At 45.9% G+C, this 20,222-nt stretch overlaps 1 protein-coding gene across 1 annotated transcript in view; it reads left to right on the forward strand.

The window, feature by feature from the left end:
- The window catches only part of LOC139276947 (MICOS complex subunit mic25a-like), a 556,647-nt gene that overhangs the window by 17,172 nt on the left and 519,253 nt on the right, over positions 1–20,222 (forward strand). Inside the window, exons 4-5 of the mRNA XM_070894945.1 lie at positions 10,013–10,048; positions 17,451–17,467. Coding sequence (XP_070751046.1) covers positions 10,013–10,048; positions 17,451–17,467 — 53 coding nt within the window. The remainder of the gene's footprint in view (positions 1–10,012; positions 10,049–17,450; positions 17,468–20,222) is intronic.

The raw sequence follows: 20,222 nt of genomic DNA on the forward strand, positions 1-20,222 counted from the left end.
GGAGTGTACCGAGAGTCATTGAGAGATAGGTATTCCCCCATTCCCCCCTTTCTCTCTGCTCTCTCACCCCCTTCCCCCCTTTCTCTCTCTCTCACCCCCCTTCCCCCTTTCTCTCTCTCATCCCCCTTCCCCCCCCTCTCTCTCTCTACCCCTCTCTCTCTCTCTCTCTCTCTCTCTCTCTCTCACCCCCTTCCCCCTCTCCTCTCTCTCTCTCTCTCTCTCTCTCTCTCTCTCTCCCCCCCTTCCCCCTTTCTCTCACTCTCACCACCCCTTCCCCCCTTTCTCTCTCTCTCACCCCCCTTCCCCCTTTCTCTCTCTCATCCCCCTTCCCCCCCCCTCTCTCTCTCTTACCCCTCTCTCTCTCTCTCTCTCTCTCTCTCTCTCTCTCTCACCCCCTTCCCCTCTCTCTCTCTCTCTCTCACCCCCTCTCCCCCTCTCTCTCTCTCTCCCCCCCTTTCTCTCCCCCTTTCTCTCTCTCTCTCTCTCTCTCTCTCTCTCTCTCTCTCTCTCTCTCTCTTACCCTCTCTCTCTCTCTCTCTCTCTCTTACCCTCTCTCTCTCTACCCTCTCTCTCTCTCTCTCTCTCTCTCTCTCTCTCTCTCTCTCTCTCTCTCTCCCCCCCTTTCTCCCTCTCCCCCCTTCTCCCTCTCCCCCCCTTTCTCCCACCCTCTCCCACCCTCTCCCCCCCCTCTCCCCCCCTCTCCCCCCCTCTCCCCCCTCTCCCCCCCTCTCCCCCCCTCTCCCCCCTCTCTCCCCCTCTCTCTCCCCTCTCTCTCCCCCTCTCTCTCCCCCTCCCTCCTCCCCCTCTCCCTCTCTCCCTCTCTCCTCTCTCCCTCTCTCCCTCTCACCCTCCTCACCCTCTCACCCTCTCACCCTCTCACCCTCTCACCCTCTCACCCTCTCACCCTCTCACCCTCTCACCCTCTCACCCTCTCTCCCTCTCTCCCTCTCTCCCTCTCTCCCTCTCTCCCCCTCTCCCCTCTCCTCTCTCTCTCCGGCGCCTGGTCCTGTGGCAGCCTGCATTATAGAATGGTTGGCAGCGCTGCCTATACAATGATCGCTGGAGCAATTGAGATTAACTAGATCATGACATTAGTGAGTGCAAACCTCAATTGACTATTGGATTTCGCTGTTCAACTTACCGGCATGCCCTAACTATGACAGACAGAGATGCGCTCATCAGCAGGAAAGAGGCTCCAGCAACGATATTTAAAGGGATCATCAGCAGTCACTTGCACCTGATATGTTGGTGCAGTTTGACTGGCTCTCGGCTACTTTCTGCAACTCCAGCAGCTTTATTAACTTATTTCAAGATTCTAAAGTAACAGGGAGTATTGTTGCAAGTGCAAAACGCCTTCATTATTTTTTAAAGGCTTCTGCTCCCCACAATCGCTCATAGCCATGGAGGCTGTAGTGGCAGTCGATCTTCGGGATACTCCAGGATCTTCAGCAGAGAGAATGGAGGCATCGAGGAAGGTGGGAAAAGGACGAGGAGGGCCATGAGGGCTGTCAGCAGGCGGCCTTACCTAACTAAGGTCTTACGATAGCACTTCCCCTACCTCCAACCTGTTGTGGAAAAATATTTCCGAGACTGTATAATATATAAAGAGAGGTTTATTAAATCGGAGACAAAGCTTTGGGAGAAGTGTTAAAGACCCCTGTCTTTGAATCATCTTCTCAAATTGGTATCTGCAGTGAAGTTCTTTTATCTTACAAATTACGTCACTTTACAACACATGCTTTAGCACTACAAAGCTTTGACTATCGAAGGCTAAGCTTTTGATATAACCCATCCTGCATTGTGACAGGGCAGTATAAACAAATGCAGGCTTTTGACACCGGTATAAACAAACATGCACAGCACTTAACTCTCCAGTGTTCATTATCTCACTTTCCTATCTTCATTAACTCAAGGCCAGCATACCTTAAAGTCGAACTGGTTTTTTTATATGAGCATAATGCATCAGTATTGTCCCTTAAAAATTCATTTAAAGGGGAAAATAAAACAAATGTTTGGTCCCGTATACTAGTCCAGTATATGTCCAAAAATCCGCTCCAACAATATTCCCCCTTTTGGTCCTGGATGATGTTCACGAAATCTAGATGACCACAATGATAGTAGCATGATGTCATATATTCGTCCTTTGGGGTATGTTACTTCCCTGATGTTCCGTATGTCCACCTTGCCTGTAGCTCTAGGCTACTCTTCAAAGATAGTGGTCGGTGTCATCGTCGTCTGTATCTTCATCCTTGGTGTCTTCAGGTATTTCCATCAGATGTGCTTCTTCTTCGGCGATTACACTGGCTACTGGCATCAGTCGGGCCATCATAACTTTACAGCAGATGTTAAAATACCCGATAATCAGACAGCAAGTAATTATTATTACAACCAGAATAATTACTCCATGCATAAGAAAGGACCCCCAGGATCCCCCTAACAGCCAGTCAAACCAGCCAGATCCTCCTGCTGTTATGGATAACTTCTTTACCTCCCTTCTTATGTCATCAGCGAGGTTGGTTATGTTTTCTGAATTATCGGGAATGTAAGTGCAACATTCAGCTCCAATTAAGGCACATTGTGCGCATGGCTACCATTTCAGCTGTTATGCCCTCTATTGCTTCAGCAGTGTCGTTAACTATCTGTTCCAGTACCCTCTCTAGGTTACGTAATTCATCCATGGTGCATCCTATCCCGAATGGGAGCATCATGACCCCAAATAGCCTCTCCACCGGGGTAAGATCTCGTCTTAGTCGACCTGGTGTCTGTACTTCCGTTAAAGTACGTATCCGTCTGACAAAAGGGACCACATATCCCATGAAATCGGACCCCCTCCAGTTCTGAGGCAACCAGGGGTAGGCCTTATGCCCGCACACAAAATAAGTGCCATTGTATGCTGTTAGATTCGATCCCAATCTCTCTCTCAGCCCCCGTCGCCACCTAATCTTAGGGTTCCAGTCCTGGCTACTTGTCTGATTCTTCAAACCTTCTATTTCAAAGAACCCCTAGTTTGTTGTTTCGCTGGCTATTATGTTCCACCTGGTGAGGTTAAAGTATTGCGTACAATTGCTATATCCTGCTACAAAACCTGTTTCCTCACCAGTCGGTCTCTAGTGAAACAAATATCAGCGGTGGGCCTTCCAACTCCTGAGGTGTTGGTCAAAACCAGGAACGGGGGTCGTACCGACCTATTGTATTCCGGCTGGTACCATCCGTCAAATGCATCCAAAAGGTAACCCCCCGATCTCCATGTTTCTTTATTACCCACTCTGGTTCCAAGTATCATTTACTTCCCCTGTATCGTTTTGTCGCCTTACCCACTCCGCTACTTCCGAAATGTTAAGGGAGATTGACCTCAAGGGGATGCCTCCTTTGCTATGTATAGGGATGTGCGAACATACCCAGCAACTGGAAAAGTTCTCATTTTGCGCATAAACATAAGACATGTACAGAAAGGTATTCACATGTAACTCTCGTTTCGGTCTAGCTAGCAGGCCGGACCTAACACGAACTATGATAATCACATCGATCGGAATATATAGTTTCATCTTATTACTCTATAATTAACAAATAATCAAAGGCAAAATGGCCGTATGGCTTGCTTGAAGAATCTCTCGCTGTCAATCTGTAAATAGACAAACAACAACAACTAATACGTGTGCTAAACGGCTGGTTCAAAAACCTTAAGCTGGGTCCAATGCTTCCATTGTCCGTTCCCTTTAACATCGATGCAGGCACAAGTGTCCCTGCTGATTATAACCTCATACGGTCCTATCCATTGTCCCTAACTAATTTACGCATCCCTTTTAATTGAGTACTTAGTTCCAAAACATACCTTTTATTTTGTCTTTTAATGGACCTACATCGGCCCCCCCTGTTATGATGTTCTCTGGTAATTGCATCGCCCTTCCTGTCATTAGTTCATAAGGAGTTAATCTGGTTGTCCGGTTTACCATGGCTTTTAACTTCATCAATATAATGGGTAATACTTCTGTCCACGTTTTTCCTGACGTTTTCATGGCCTTTGCCAAGGCGTACTTAAGGGTATGGTTCATGCGCTCTACCATCCCAGAACTCTGCGGGTGGTAGGGGATGTGGAATTTTTGTTTTATGCCCATCAGCTGGCATATTGTTTTTCCAATTTTTCCGGTGAAATGGGTGCCTTGGTCGGAATCTATTTGAAGAGGCACTCCCCATCGGGGAGTCACCTGCTCGGTCAATATCCTTGCCACTGTTGAGGCAGTGCAATCACGTGTGGGGAAAGCTTCCACCCACCGGGTAAATTGATCTATAATCACTCGGCAATATCTATCTCTCCCCATCCCTTTCCACCACCAATCTCTCCCAAGACTCCCGGTCATGGCGCCTCATCCTGAATGAGACAGGCCATGATGCAACTCCAATAAGGTATTCTGTATGCATTCAGGCGCCATTACATTGTCGTTCCGTCTACAAACGTTATCCTTCCCTTGCGTTGCGCCCTGCTTTGTCCACATACCTATTTCCTCCTCAGAAGTGTCCTGGTGTAGTTCCTCAATACTTATCTGTTCGTCTCGGGGCCCCAGCGGCACTGACTTAATTTTAATAATTTAAAATCATTATCAATGGAGAGTGTTTTTTTTTACCTCTTCAAATTTTTTTTTCAATTAAACCAATATCTTTTTCACAGCTGATATCAACTGGTATTTAGTAAGTTATGTCTTTATCCATCGCAAACACCCCTTCTCCCCCATGCTGTCATATAATCGTATACTACCCCGAATGCATAGCTACTGTCCGTATAGATATTAACAATCTTATTTTCCGATAATTCCAGTGCCCGGGTAAGGGCTACCAGTTCTGCCACTTGAGCTGATGACCCCCCATTAATTCGCCCTGATTCAACTGTCTCTAGATCCTGGTTAACTACGGCCCATCCGGTACGAGGTAGTCCCTCTACGTATTTTCGTGAGCCGTCCACAAACAAGGTTTGTTCTGCGGTTTGAAGGGGGTCGTCTTTTATTCTATCCTCTTCCATATCCTCACATACCTCTTTGCAAAAGTGGGGTTCCCCCTCACCCATCATAACATCTGCGGGGTTGTTTCCGACATCCCTAATTATGGTTACCGCTTTGTTAGGTGGTAAGAGGACTGCTTCCCACTTTGCCCGTCTCATATTAGATACGGTTCTCAGTTTTCCTGTGTTTAACATTTCTACCAATGTGTGTTTAGTGTGGAGAATGATGTTTCCAGTCATCACCACAGACTCGCTTAATTTTTACCGCCAAGCTGCGCAATCTAGCGCGGCTATACATCTGGATTAGTAATGGATATTGAGGCTCCCGTGTCAACTAGCATCTCACACTGTCGGCCCCCTACTAGTGCAGACACATATATCCTTCCCTCCTTTTTACTTTGTACAGGGGCCGCCGGATATCACCAGGTGGCTTTGTACGCCTGCCACTGCTGGTATTCCTGTTCTGACAGGGTCCTTGTCTTATTAGGATAGCCATTTTTACCATAGCATGTCGATTCCAGGTGCCCTTTCTTACCTCAATACGTACATTGCTTTTCACTGCCTTTCCCTTTGCATTCTCTGGCAAAATGGCCCGGTTTTCCACAATTATGATAAGTCCCCCTTTTCTGCGCTCCTCCTGTTCCCGTGGCAGAGATCTTTTCCTGCTTTATCTTTTTCTTTTCTAAACTGCTAAAGCTTACTGTTTTAGCCTTTTTCAAAAGTCCCTTTTACACCTTCACAGATAGCTCCCCACTCGCCCAGGAGTTTGACCTGATCCCTGAAGTATTTCTAAATTTAAAACTCTTTTTTTTTTACTGAGCTAGAAGCTTTCGTGTCAAGGTTTGACACAAAGGAAAATGGGAGCGTTTTAAAAGGCATTCTTTATCTCATTCCGAGACTAAATTTATGTCTTTCAACCCAATTGCATGTTTTCTTTCGACAAGTAAGTGAGCGTGTCAAATTCTTTTTTTTTACTACCGGGACCATGTATTTTTATCTTTTACTCAACAAACCTATCCTTTGTGCATTTCCTAGCTCCGTAACTTATCATCCGAATATATCCACACCTTCGTTTCTAACTTAAAATGTAATACCATAAGGTTCACAGTTTCTTAAACTTCCCACATACAGGACAACACTACGAAGGGTTTAAAAAAAAAACATTTCACTCTGTTTGGAAAGAGTGGGTGGAGCTAAAACAGGCAGGCAACTCCACACCTTTTTAAAACAGGCTTTCATTCATTCCACAGTCAAAATCACTCAAGTACTCTCTTCATTCAAAATAGACACTCTCAAAAGTCTCTCTTCATTCAACAAAGCTTATGTCTGGATCCATATGTCACTTAAGATAGTCACTATCAGCTTTTTTATGGCATTACGTAATTACACAAGTTACAATTAATGATAGGAATTAATTAATGACCCGGGCAGCCCGCGTTTTACATTCTCTTCCTTACCTTCCATGTTCGCCAGTCTCGGACGTTTCCCTTTGTTTCTGTAATACTCACTGCCACGACTACTCTGGAGACCCTTTGTCTTCGCAACAAAGCAAGCGTGTTTCCTTACCACCGGAGTTTTCGGCTCTAGGTTGGATCGATCAGTTCCCTTCCGCACCGACCTTATTTACTAAAGGGACAACTCAAACTGGTTAGTCAGCCTCTTCCAGCTATCTGTTTACTCGTATCTTATACACTATCCCGTCATGCCTGTACACCTCTCTTTTCAGTCTCTAACACCAGATTCCAGATACTGTCTTAAGTGATCACGTCTGATCAGACAGTATCCTGTCGACTACGACATTTTGTTGTGGAAAAATATTTCCGAGACTGTATAATATATAACGAGAGGTTTATTAAATCGGAGACAAAGCTTTGGGAGAAGTGTTAAAGACCCCTGTCTTTGAACCATCTTCTCAAATTGGTATCTGCAGTGAAGTTCTTGTATCTTACAAATTACGTCACTTTACAACACATGCTTTAGCACTACAAAGCTTTGACTATCGAAGGCTAAGCTTTTGATATAACCCATCCTGCATTGTGACAGGGCAGTATAAACAAATGCAGGCTTTTGACACCGGTATAAACAAACATACACAGCACTTAACTCTCCAGTGTTCATTATCTCACTTTCCTATCTTCATTAACTCAAGGCCAGCATACCTTAAAGTCGAACTGGTTTTTTTATATGAGCATAATGCATCAGTATTGTCCCTTACAAAATTCATTTTAAAGGGGAAAATAAAACAAATGTTTGGTCCCGTATACTAGTCCAGTATATGTCCAAAAATCCGCTCCAACAAACCTAAGTGAGGAGCAGTGTCTTACGAGGCTACACTTCAGCAATGAGGTGATCACAAACCTCTGCCATCTCCGGCAACCAGACCTGCTGCCTGAGAGCAGGGCAAATACATCTCTTCCAGTGGCAGTCAAGGACTCTGTGGCCCTCAATTTCTTCGCCAGTGGAACGCAAAGTCTACCACTCATTTAATGTGCAGGTGGTTGCGCAACCAGGCACAGTAATTCCTCAATGTCAATGCCCGCTATCCTGGCAGCAGCATGATGCCTTCATCCTGCGTCAGTCCTGTCGGCCAGCAATCTTCCAACCACCACAGCAAACTCTAGGGTTGCTGCTCAGAGACAAAGGCTATCCCCTCTCCAGCTGGTTCATGACTTCCCTCCGCAGCATAGCACTTGTGCCCAGCACTCATATAATGAGAGCCATGCTTCCACCAGGAACATCATCGAGCAAATGGTAGATGAGGGAGGGAGGGAGGAGGCAGGCAGTCATTTATCCTTCCGGATGGACTGTCTGTGAATCAGACCATTGGGCTGCTGAAGCAACGGTTCCATTGCCTTGACCGCTCGGGAGGAGCCCTCCAGTACTTGGCGGAGCCAGTGCCCTATTTCGTGGTGGGCTGCTGCATGCTTCACAATTTGGCTATCATGAGGGCAGCAGGGAATGCGCCACCACCTCAGGAGGACGACGATGAGAAGCCAAAGGTAGATGAGGGAGGGAGGAGGCAGGTAGACATTTATCCTTCCGGATGGGCTGCCCGTGAATCAGACACCCAGTTCCAACGAATGAAACCCCAGATCCCTGTTGTTCACCACATCCCCATCATACCATCCTCCTGTCACGGAATATCACAGTGTCCTCCTGGGCACAAAGCTGAAATGAGACAAAAGATTCCAAGCAAAATTAAGAAATTGATCAAAAATAGCAACACATATTTCTGGAAAAATATGAACTAATCACCATTGTGCACTTCCTTTGTACCTGTCATTTAGGTGCCTTTTCTTACTCGAGTGTTCCTACACAGTGCTCCCCAGTGGCTGCCGCATGGCTGGCGGAAGGCTGCTAAGCTTCAGTGGGGGTGATTTTAAATGGCCTTGCAGGACGGTCTTGAGCAGCTGTGGTCCGAGAAGGCCTGGCTGTTAACTGCACCATCTCGGCATAGGTGGCAGCAGTTTTCCGTCACTTCCTAGGATTGATCAAACTCGGGTGCATACAGCAAGCTAATCTATGTTTGGTGAAGGGAAACTCTGCTTGTATCAATGTCCTGCTAGTTGTTTCCTCCCTAGCACTACCCCTGGACATAAAATATAGAACATTTCACTTATTTTTGTCACTAGTATTTTTATCAGGCCATTTTACAGCTGTGCTTTAAATCCTCAATGGTTACAGCCTCACATGGGTACTTTTTCCCTAGCTATGGTGGTTAGATTAGTGCTGAACTTGGCATGGACCATGCCACTGTTTCCATGGGCATTTCCCACGTGTAGCACAAGAACATAAGAAATAGGAGCAGGAGTAGACCATTTGGCTCCTCGAGCCTGCTCCGCCATTCAATAAGATCATGGCTGATCTGATCTTGGCCTCAGCTCCACTTTCGTGCCTGTTCCCCATAACCTTTGACTACCTTATTATTCAAAACTCTGGACAACATTCCGGCTTGGGCTAATAAATGACAGGCAATGACTATCTCCAACAAGAGAGAGTCTAACCTCCGCCCCACGACATTCAACGGCATTACCATCGCCGAATCATCCACCATTAACATCTTGGGGGTCACCATTAACTGAACCAGCCACGTAAATACTGTGGCAACAAGAGCAGGTCAGAGGCTGGCTATTCTGCGAGTATCTCATGTCCTGACTTCCCAAAGCCTTTCCACCATCTACAAAGCACAAGTCAGGAGTGTGATGGAATACTTTCCACATGCCTGGATGAGTACAACTCTAACAACACTTAAGAAGCTCAACACCATCCAGGACAAAGCAGCCCGCTTGATTGGCACCCCATCCATCATCGTAAACGTTCACTCACTCCACCACTGGCGCACCGTGGCTGCAGTGTGTACCATCTACAAGATGCACTGCAGCAACTCGCCAAGGCTTCTTTGACAGCGCTACCCAAACCCGCGACCTCTACCATCCTAGAAAATCAAGGGCCACAGGCACGTAGGAACACATCATCCTGATTTGGAAATATATCCGCAATCCTTTATCATCGCTGGGTCAAAATCTTGGAACTCTCTTCCTAACGGCACTGCGAGAGCACCTTCGCCACATTGACTGCAGCGTTTCAAGAAGGTGGCCCACCACCCCACCTCGGGTTTAAGGATGGGCAATAAATGCTGGCCTTGTAGCAACGCCCACATCCCAGGAACAAATAAAAGAAACCGAGTCACTTTACTCCAAATGGCGCAAGTCTTGTTTATAGTAACTGTGTTGTTCTTTGCTTTGTACATGTAGGCACATCGTGTGCCCAGGAAAATCTTTCATCACAATCAATAAACACACTCAATTTTCGGGGGGGCGGGCGGGGGGGGGAAATGAAATTTTCAGACTGTATCCACATAAACTGAAAAAGCAGCCATCAGTGCGGTTATAGATTTCCTCTTCACAATTTTGGGTTGTGTCTGGGGAGAGCATTTGAATGGTAGCACATTAAGGTGAAGTACTGGTAGTTATTAGCAGAGAGAGAAATTTGGAGTTGAGAGCTGGAATATTATACAAGAAATGTAACGCAACATTAAAGTGCACTGGCTTAAGTGTAACTTTTTCCCGCTGCTTTGTGTTGATGTCAATACGCAATATAAACTGAGTTGCATAACTGCTTTAGTGAAGTCTGCACCCTAAATGTCAGCTTTATTTCAGAGGCTGCAAGCACTGGTATTTATCCCGTTACCATCTGGTTGCATATCTTGTATTTAATTATTGCATAAGAACATAAGAAATAGGAGCAGGAGTAGGCCATTTGGCCCCTTGAGCCTGCTCCGCCATTCAATGAGATGATGGCTGATCTGATCATGGACCCAGCTCCATTTCCCTGCCCGCTCCCCATAACCCTTTATTCCTTTATCGCTCAAAAATCTGTCTATCCGCCTTAAATATATTCATTGATCCAGCCTCCACAGCTCTCTGGGACAGAGAATTCCACAGATTTACTACAGAATTCCACAGATATTGCAAATGATCCCAGATATGCCTGAAAGATTTTGAAATCTCTGATTTGAAGACTGTGCTACAGAACATAAGAACATAAATAGGAGTAGGAGTCGGCCATTCGACTCTTCAAGCCTGCTCCGTCGTTCAGTAAGATCGTGGCTGAACTTCTACCTCAACTCTACTTTCCCGCCCTATCCCTTAATATAACACAGAAGGATTTTTACTACAACTACAGATCTAGAAGTAATAAAAGCAGAAAATGCTGGAAATACTGAGCAGGTCAGGCAGCATCTGTGGAGAGTGAAACAGAGTTAACATTTCTGGTGGTTGACCTTTCATCAGAAACTGAATACTGGTGAGGATGGCTGAATTCCCCAGAGGAACCAAGTCCACGGCACCACAAGTGGATCAGCTGTACAGAGGTGTGTGGGGGTGGGCCGGGGGGGTGGTGGTGAGGAAGATCGGGAAGACAGTAGTGGTAGGGTAATCGATAGGGGAGTAGACAGATGTTTCTGTGGCCGCAGATGTGAATCCAGGATGGTATGTTGCCTCCCTGGTGCCAGAGTCAAAGATGTCACTGAGCGGCTGCAGAATATTCTGAGTTGGGACAGCCAGATGCGGTCCACATAGGTATAAAAAGGGATGAGGTCCTGTAGGCAGATTTTGGGGAGCTTGGAAAGAGATTAAAAAGCAGGACCTCAAAAGTAGTCATCTCTGGATTACTCCCTGTGCCACAAGCTGGTGAGTAGAGAAATAGGAGGATCGAGCAGATGAATGAATGGCTGGAGAGATAGTGCAGGAAGAGGGCTTCTGATTCCTGGGACATTGGGACTGGTTCTGGGGGAGGTGGGACCTGTACAGGCCGGACGGGTTGTACCTTGACAGAGCCAGAACCAATGTCCTTATGGGGTGGGGGTGGGGGTGGGGGGGGGGGGGGGTTGAAAATGTTGTTGAGGGTTTAAACTAATTTGGTAGGGGGATGCGCACCGGGATGTAACATTAGAAAGGAGAAACAAAGTGCACAAAGGATTGGGGAGTAACAGATAGCACTTGAAGATAGTAAGGTATTAGATGCGGTCAGATTAAGCAAGAATGCAAGAAAGTCTAAGACCGGTTTACATGCACGTGTGTAATGCACAAAGCATGGTAAATAAGGTTGGTGAGCTGCAGGTGCAATATGATGTGATGGTGATAATAGAGACCTGGCTCAAAAAAGGGCAGGATTGGGTTTTAAATATTCCTGGACATAAGGTGCTCAGGAAAGGTGGAGAAGGAAAGAAAGGAGGTGGCGTGGCAGTATTGGTTGAGGAGAATGTTACAGAGCTGGAGATGGCTCGGATGTTCTGGAGGGGTCAAGGACAGAATCGATTTGGTTGGAGTCCTGGGAACGGTAGCACAGTGGTTATGTTACTGGACTTCGTAATCCAGAGGCCTGGACTAATGACCCACCACAGCAGTTGGGTAATTTACATTCACTTAATTAAATAAATCAGGAATAAAAAGCCAGTATCAGTAATGGTGACCATGAGCTTACCGGATTGTCGTAAAAACCTGGTTCACTGATGTCTTTTAGGGAAGGAAATCTGCTGTCCTTACCTGGACTGGCCTATATGTGACTCCAGACCCACGGCAATGTGGTTGACTCTTAACTGCCCCTCTGAACAGGCCTAGTAAGCCCCTGAGTTGTAAAAAAAAAAAGCCACGGCAATGTGGTTGACTCTTAACTGCCCCTCTGAACAGGCCTAGTAAGCCCCTGAATTGTAAAAAAAAAGCTACGAAAAACAATAAGAATAAAACCGGACCGACCACATTGCATAGACCTCGTCACTGGCTATGGACACAACAATGGCACACCCAGCCCAGTCGACCCTGCAAAGTCCTTCTCCCCAACATCTGGAGACTCGTGAGCAAATTAGGAGAGCTGTCCCACAGATTAGTTGAGCAACAGCCAGACATAGACATACTCACAAAATCATACCTTTCAGCGAATGTGTTAAACTCTTCCATCACCATCCTGGGGTATGTTCTGACCCACCGGCAGTACACGCCCACCCGAGGTGGCAGTACAGTGGTATACAGGTGGGAGGGAATGGCCCTGGCAGTCCTCAACATTGATTCCGGATCCCATGAAACATAGAAAATAGGTGCAGGAGTAGGCCATTTGGCCCTTTGAGCCTGCACCACTATTCAATAAGATCATGGCTGATCATTCCCCCAGTACTCCCTCTTGAATATATAAGAACATAAGAATTAGGAACAGGAGTAGGCCATCTAGCCCCTCGAGCCTGCTCCGCCATATCCAATGAACTGGCATCAACAACTCTGCGGTAGGGAAGTCCACAGCTTAACAACTCTCTGAGTGAAGAAGTTTCTCCTCATCTCAGTCCTAAATTACTTACCCCTTATCCTAAGGCTGTGTCCCCTGGTTCTGGACTTCCCCATCATCGGGAACATTCTTCTTGCATCTAACCTGTCCAGTCCCGTCAGAATCTTGTAAATTTCTGAGAGATCCCTTCTCATCCTTCTAAACTCCAGTGTATAAAGGCTCAGTTGATCCAGTCTCTCCTCATATGTCAGTCCCACCATACCGGCAATCAGTTTGGTGCATCTTCGCTGCACTCCCTCAATAGCAAGAATGTCCTTCCTCAGATTAGGAGACCAAAACGGAACACAATATTCCAGGTGAGGCCTCACCAAGGCCCTGTACAACTGCAGTAAGACCTCCCTGCTCCTATACTCAAATCCCCTAGCTATGAAGGCCAACATACCATTTGCCTTCTTCACCGCCTGCTGTACCTGCATGCCAACTTTCAATGACTGATGAACCATGACAACCAGGTCTCGTTGCACCTCCCCCTTTCCTAATCTGCCGCCATTCAGATAATATTCTGCCTTCGTGTTTTTGCCATCAAAGTGGATAACCTCACATTTATCCACATTATACTGCATCTGCCATGCATTTGCCCACTCACCTAACCTATCCACGTCACCCTGCAGCCTTTTAGCGTCCTCCTCACAGCTCACACCACCACCCAGTTTAGTGTCATCTGCAAACTTGGAGATATTACATTCAATTCCTTCATCTAAATCATTAATGAAGTCTCATGGCTTCAGGTCAAGCATGGGCAAGGAAACCTCCTGCTAATTACTACTTACCACCCGCCCTGAATCAGTACTCCTCCATGTTGAACACTACTTGGAAAAAGCACTGAGAGTACTCTGGGGTGGGGGGGGATTCAATGTCCATCACCAAGCGTGGCTCAGTAGCACTACTACTGACCGAGCTGGCTGAGTCCTGAAGGGCATAGCTGCCAGACTGGACCTGCGGCAGATGGTGAGAGAACCATGAAGGAAAAACCTACTTGACCTCTTCATCACCAATCTACCTGTCATAGATGCATCTGTCCATGATAGCAGTGACCACCACGCAGTCATTGTCGAGACGAAATCCCGTCTTTACATTGTGGACATTCACCGTCGTGTTGTGTGGCACTGTCACTGTGCTAAATGGGATAGATTCAGAACCGATCTAGCAGCTCAAAACTGGGCAATCAGCAGCAGCAGAATTGTATTACACCACACTCTGTAACCTCATGGCCCGACATATCCCTTACTCTACCATTACCATCAAGCCAGGGGACCAACCCTGGTTCCATAAGAAGTATAGAAATGTATGCCAGGAGCAGCACCAGGCATACCTAAAAATGAGGTACCAACCTGGGAGGGCTGGAACACAGGACTACATGCATGCTAAAAAGTGGAAGCAGCATGCCATAGACAGAGCAAAACGACCCCACAATCAGCAGATCAGATCAAAGCTCTGCAGTCCTGCCACATCCAGTCGTGAATGGTGGCGGACAATTGAACAACTAATGGGAGGAGGAGGCTCCATGAATATTCCCATCCTCAATGATGGCGGAGCCCACGTGAGTGCAAAAGATAAGGTTGAAGCGTTTGCAAACATCATCAGCCAGAAGTGCTGAGTGGATGATCCATATCGGTCTCCTCCTGAGGCCCCCACCAACACAGAAGCCAATCTTCAGCCAATTCGTTTCACTACACGTGATATCAAGAACGGAGTGACTCCTGCCAATGAACCGGAAGCTGCTCAGAAACATTTTGCGCATAATTGTCAGGTTCCAAATTTAAAAAATAACGTTCACAACAGACGGAGGTCTGCGTAAATGCCAACTCTGTCGGTTTTTGTCCCTTGTTGTAAATAATTTTATTGTAAAGTAATGTAAATAAAACTAAAAACGCGCATCATTTTCCCATTGCCAATTTGAGTTATAAACACGCAAGCAGGTTAATGTTCGCAGTCTTTTCTGCCCAACTGCCTTTTTGATATAGAGACGGTTCCACATTGAAAATAGCCAAGATTTCTCAGCCGAAAGGTCCAGGCTCAACTTTATCTCAAGTTTTATATGTTTCTCTTTTTTTTTAAAAGATATTTCCTTTATCTAAGCAGGGTGCATGCTCAACTTCGCCATTAAATCTGCAAAGTCTTCCCGTCCAAATTTATTCCCATCGAATCGTAGTCATAGGCATTTTACACGCATTCGGATTTTATGAGCAGTCTTTTCCTAAACCTTTGGGGACTGTGGCCACATTTTAGAAGCAGAGCTGTGAATTATTTTAGTGACTGGGAAAACTAACACAATTTCCATTCTATCAAAATGACTGCCGATTACGAAGTCCGACAAGAACAACCAAGAGATCATTGGAACTGCACATGCGCAATGACTTTATGTTGTTGGCAGCAGAAACGGCTGAGTGCACTGGATACAGCAAAGGCTATGGGCCCCGACAACATCCCGGCTGTCATGCTGAAGACTTGTGCTCCAGAACTAGCCACACCTCTAGCCAAGCTGTTCCAGTACAGCTGCAACACTGGCACCTATCTGACAATGTGGAAAACTGCCCAGGTATGTCCTGTCCACAAAAAGCAGGACAAATCCAATCTAGCCAATTACCACCCCGTCGGTCTACTCTCAATCATCAGCAAAGCAATGGAAGGTATCGTTGACAGTGCTATCAAGCTGTACATAGAGTCTTTAGAGGAATATAGAAAGTTAAGAGGCAAAATTAAAAAGGATATTAGGAACGCTAAGAGAGAGCATGAGAAATTCTTGGCTCATAAAATTAAGGAAAACCCTAAGATATTACGAGTAAGAGGGTAACTAAAGAAAGGGTAGGGCCCATTAGAGACCATGAGGGTAATCTTTGTGTGGAGGCGGAAGATGTTAGTAAGGTTCTTAATGAATACTTTGCATCTATTTTCACAAAGGGAAGGGGCAATGCAGATTCTGCTATCCAGGAGGAGAGTGATATTCTGGATGAAATAAATATAGTGAGAGATGAAGCATTAAGGGGGTTAGCAGTTTTGAAAGCAGATAAGTCCCAGGCTGTTGAGCAAAGTAATGGAGGAAATAGCAGAGGCCTTGACCATCATTTTCCAGTCCTCTTTGGATTTGGGCATGGTGCCGGAGGATGGATGGACTGCTAATGTAGTACCCTTGTTTAAGAAGGGAGAAAGGGATAGGCAGAGTAATTACAGGCCTGTCAGCCTAACCTTAGTGGTGGGAAAAGTATTGGAAAAAATCCTGAAAGACAGGATAAATCTACATTTGGAAAAGCAAGGATTAATTAGGGACCGTCAGCACGGATTTGTTAAGGGAAGATCGTGTTTGACTAACCTGATTGAATTTTTTGAGGAGGTAACCAAGAGGGTCGATGAGAGTAGTGCATACGATGTAGTATATATGGACTTTAGCAAAGCTTTTGAAAGGTCCCACATGGTAGACTGGTCATGAAGGTTAAAGCCCATGGGATCCAGGGTAAAGTGGCAAGTTGGATCCAAAATGGGCTTAGAGGTCGGAAGCAAAGGGTAATGGTTGATGGATGTTTTTGTGACTGGAAGGATGTTTCCAGTGAGGTGCCGCAGGGCTCAGTACTGGGTCCCTTGCTTTTTGTGGCATATATCAACGATTTAGATTTGAATATAGGGAGTATGATTAAGAAGTTTGCAGACAACACTAAAATTGGCTGTGTGGTTGATAATGGAGAGGAAAGTTATGGGCTGTAGGAGGATATCAAACTACTGGTCAGGTGGGCAGAGCAGTAGCAAATGGAATTTAATTCAGAGAAGTGTGAGGTAATGCACTTTGGGAGAGCTAATAAGGAAAGGGTATACACATTAAGTGGTAGGCCACTTAATAGTGTGTATGAACAAAGGGACTTTTGAGTGCTTGTCCACAGATCCCTGGTGGTTAAGAAGGCATACGGAATGCTTGCCTTTTTTGGCCGAGACATAGAATAGAGCAGAGAGATTATGCTTAAATTGTATAATACTTTGATTAGGCCATAGCTGGAATACTGCATGCCATTCTGGTCACCGTATTATAGGAAGGACGTGATTGCACTAGAGAGGGTGCAGAGGAGATTTACTAGGATGCTGTCTGGAATGGAGAATCTTAGTTATGAGAATAGATTGGATAGGCTGGGTTTGTTCTCATTGGAACAGAGGAGGTTGAGAGACCTCATTGAGGTGTACAAAATATTGAGGGGCCTGGACATAGTGGATAGTAAGGGCCACAATTTCCATTGGTGGAGGGATCAATTACGAGTGGGCATAGTTTTAAGGTGGTTGGTGGAAGGTTCAGAGGGGATTTGAGGGAGGGCTTCTTCACGCAGAGGGTTGTGGGGGTCTGGAACTCACTATCTAGAAAAGTGGTGCATGTAGAAACCCTTCACCGCTTTTAAGAGATGGTTGGATGAGCACTCAAAGTGCCGTAACCTGCAGGATGCCTAGAACTGGTAACTGGGATTGGACTGGATAACTGCTTGTTGGCCGGTGCAAATATGATGGTAAGTACTGCAGGGAATCGAATATGGCCAGGGTGATCTCCTGGAATAGTTTCGATCACCTGAATGAGTCGGAGAGGAATTTTCCCAGATTTCTTTCCCTAAATTGACCTGGGATTCTATCTGGTTTTTGCCTCTCCCAGGAGATCCTATGGCTCCGGTTGGGGTGGAGTGTAGAGTGTTTCAGTGTAAGGGGTGTCGCAGTTGTGTGGGGCAGACTGGTTGGGCTGGGTGCTCTTTACCTTCCCGCCATTGTTCATTGTTCATAGGTTTATATGTAACCTTCAGGGCTGCTGACCGAGGGCCGTGCGGCTCTTTGTCGGCCGGCGCGGACACGATGGGCAGAAATGGCCTCATTCTGCGCTGCAAATTTCTATGTTTCTGTAGTCACCAATAACCTGTTCACCGATGCCCAGTTTAGGTTCCGCCAGGACCACTCCAGACCTCATTACAGCCTTGGTCCAAACATGGACAAAAGAGCTAAATTCCAGAGGTGAGTGACTGCCATTGACATCAAGGCAGCATTTGACCGAGTGTGGCATCAAGGAGCCCAAGTATAACTGAAGTCAATGGGAATCGGGGAAAACGCCACTGCCTGGAGTCATACAAAGGAAGGTGTTTGGAGGGCAATTATCACAGCCCCAAGTCATTGCTGTAGGAGTTCATAATGACAGTGTCCTAGGCCCAACCATCTTCAGCTGCTTCATCAATGACCTTCCTTCCATCATAAAGTCAGAAGTGGGTATGTTTGCTAATGACTGCACAGTGTTCATTGCTATTTGCAACTACTCAGATAATGAAGTACATGCCCGCATTCAGCAAGACCTGAATGACATTCACGCCACACAAGTGTCAGGCAATGATTACCTCCAACAAGTGAGTCCAACCACTGAACCTTGACATTCAACAGCATTACCATCACTGAATCCCCCCACCATCAACATCCTGGGGGTCACCATTGACCAGAAACTTAAGTGGACCAGCCATATAAATACTGTGGTAACAAGAGTCTGGGTATTCTGTGGCAAGTGTCTCACCTCCTGACTCCCCAAAGCCTTTCCACTGTCTACAAGGCACAAGTCAAGAGTGTGATGGAATACTCTTCACTTGCCTGGATGAGTGCAGCTCCAACAAGAAGCTTGACACCATCTAGGACAAAGCAGCCCGCTTGATTGGCACTCCTTCTTTGTCTCATAATACTCCTGTGAAGTGCCTTGGGACATTTCACCACATTAAAGGCGCTATATAAATACAAGTTGTTAAACATTCATCTCTCCACTGGCGTACCGTGGCTGCACTATGTACCCTCTACAAGATGCACTACAGTAACTCGCCAAGGTTTCTTCTGCAGCACGGGAACAATGCCACCTCCAGTTCCCCTTCAAGTCACGCACCATCCTGGCTTGAAAGTATATCGCCGTTCCTTCGTGGTCGCTGAGTCAAAGTCCTGAAATTCCCTAACAGCACTGTGGGAGCGCTTTCACCGCAAGGACTGCAGCGGTTCAAGAAGGCGGCGCACCACCTTCTCGAGGGAAATTAGGGATGGGAAATAAATGCTGGCCTTGCCAGCGATGTCCATATCCCACGTACGAATAACAAAAATAAAAAGTAATATAGAGGTTCCATTACACTACTATGTGTATTCTACAAACCACCAACTAGTGAGAAAGATAGAGAGGAGCATATTTCATATTTTCAGGAAATTACAGAGAGGTGCAAGAACTATAGAGTAGTGATAATGGGGGATGTCAACTATCCTAATATATACTGTGATAACAGTGTAAAGGGCAGAGAGAGGAGAATTTCTGAAGTGTGCTCAGGCGAATTTTCTTGATCAGCACGTTTCCGGCCTAACGAGGAAGGAGGCATTGCTGGATCTGGTTCTGGGGAATGAGGTGGTTCTTCAAGTCGAGCAATTGTCAGTAGGGGAATATTTAGGGAACAGTGATCATAAGGATTAGATTGGAAAAGGACAGGGAGCAATCTATAGAGTAAAAATAATTGGAGGAAGGCAAATTTCAGTGGGTTGATAATGGATCTGGTCCAGGTAAATTGGAATCAAAGATTGGCAGGCAGAACTGTAGTGAAACAATAGGCTGCCTTTAAAGAGGAAATAGTTCGAGTGCAGTCGAGGTACATTCTCACTAGGGGGAAAAGTAGAGCAACTAAAACCAGAGCTCCCTGGATGACGAAAGAGATAGAGAGTAAGATGAAACAGAAAAAGAGCGTGTATGACAGATGTCAGGTTGAGAATACAAATGAGAATAAGGCTGAATATAGGTTTGCAATTCTCCAATCCTCTGACACCAACCCCGTCTCTAAAGAGGATTGGAAGATTATTGCCAGCACCTCCACAATTTCTTCTTTCACTTTCCTCAGTGTTCTAGGATGCATCCCTTCCTGGTGACTTAGCTACTTTCAATACCGCCAGCCTTTCTAGTCCCTCATTTTTATCAATTCTTTTCCCATCCAGTATCTCCTCTACCTCCTACTTTACTATGTCTATGGCAGCATCATCTTTCTTGGTGAAGACGGACGCAAAGTACTAATTTAGTACCTCAGCCATACTCTCTGCCTCCATGCTTAAGTCTCCTTTTTGGTCCCACCCCTCTTACAAACCATTTACTATTTATATACCTCTCGAAGACTTTTGGATTACCTTTTATGTTAGCTGCCATTCTATTTTCATACCCTCTCTTTTCTCCTCTTAATTTTTGTTTCACTTCTCTGAACTTTCTATATTTTGCCTGATTCTCAGCTTTATTCTCAAACTGACATTTGCTCTTTTTCTGCTTCATATTACTCTCTTTCGTCATCCAGAGAGCTCTAACTTTAGTTGCCCTACCTTTCCCCCTCGTGGGAATGTACCTCGACTGCACCTGAACTATTTCCTCTTTAAAGGCAGCCTATTGTTT

The sequence above is a fragment of the Pristiophorus japonicus genome, chromosome 12, assembly GCF_044704955.1.
Source record: "Pristiophorus japonicus isolate sPriJap1 chromosome 12, sPriJap1.hap1, whole genome shotgun sequence".
Taxonomy (NCBI): Eukaryota; Metazoa; Chordata; class Chondrichthyes; family Pristiophoridae; genus Pristiophorus; species Pristiophorus japonicus.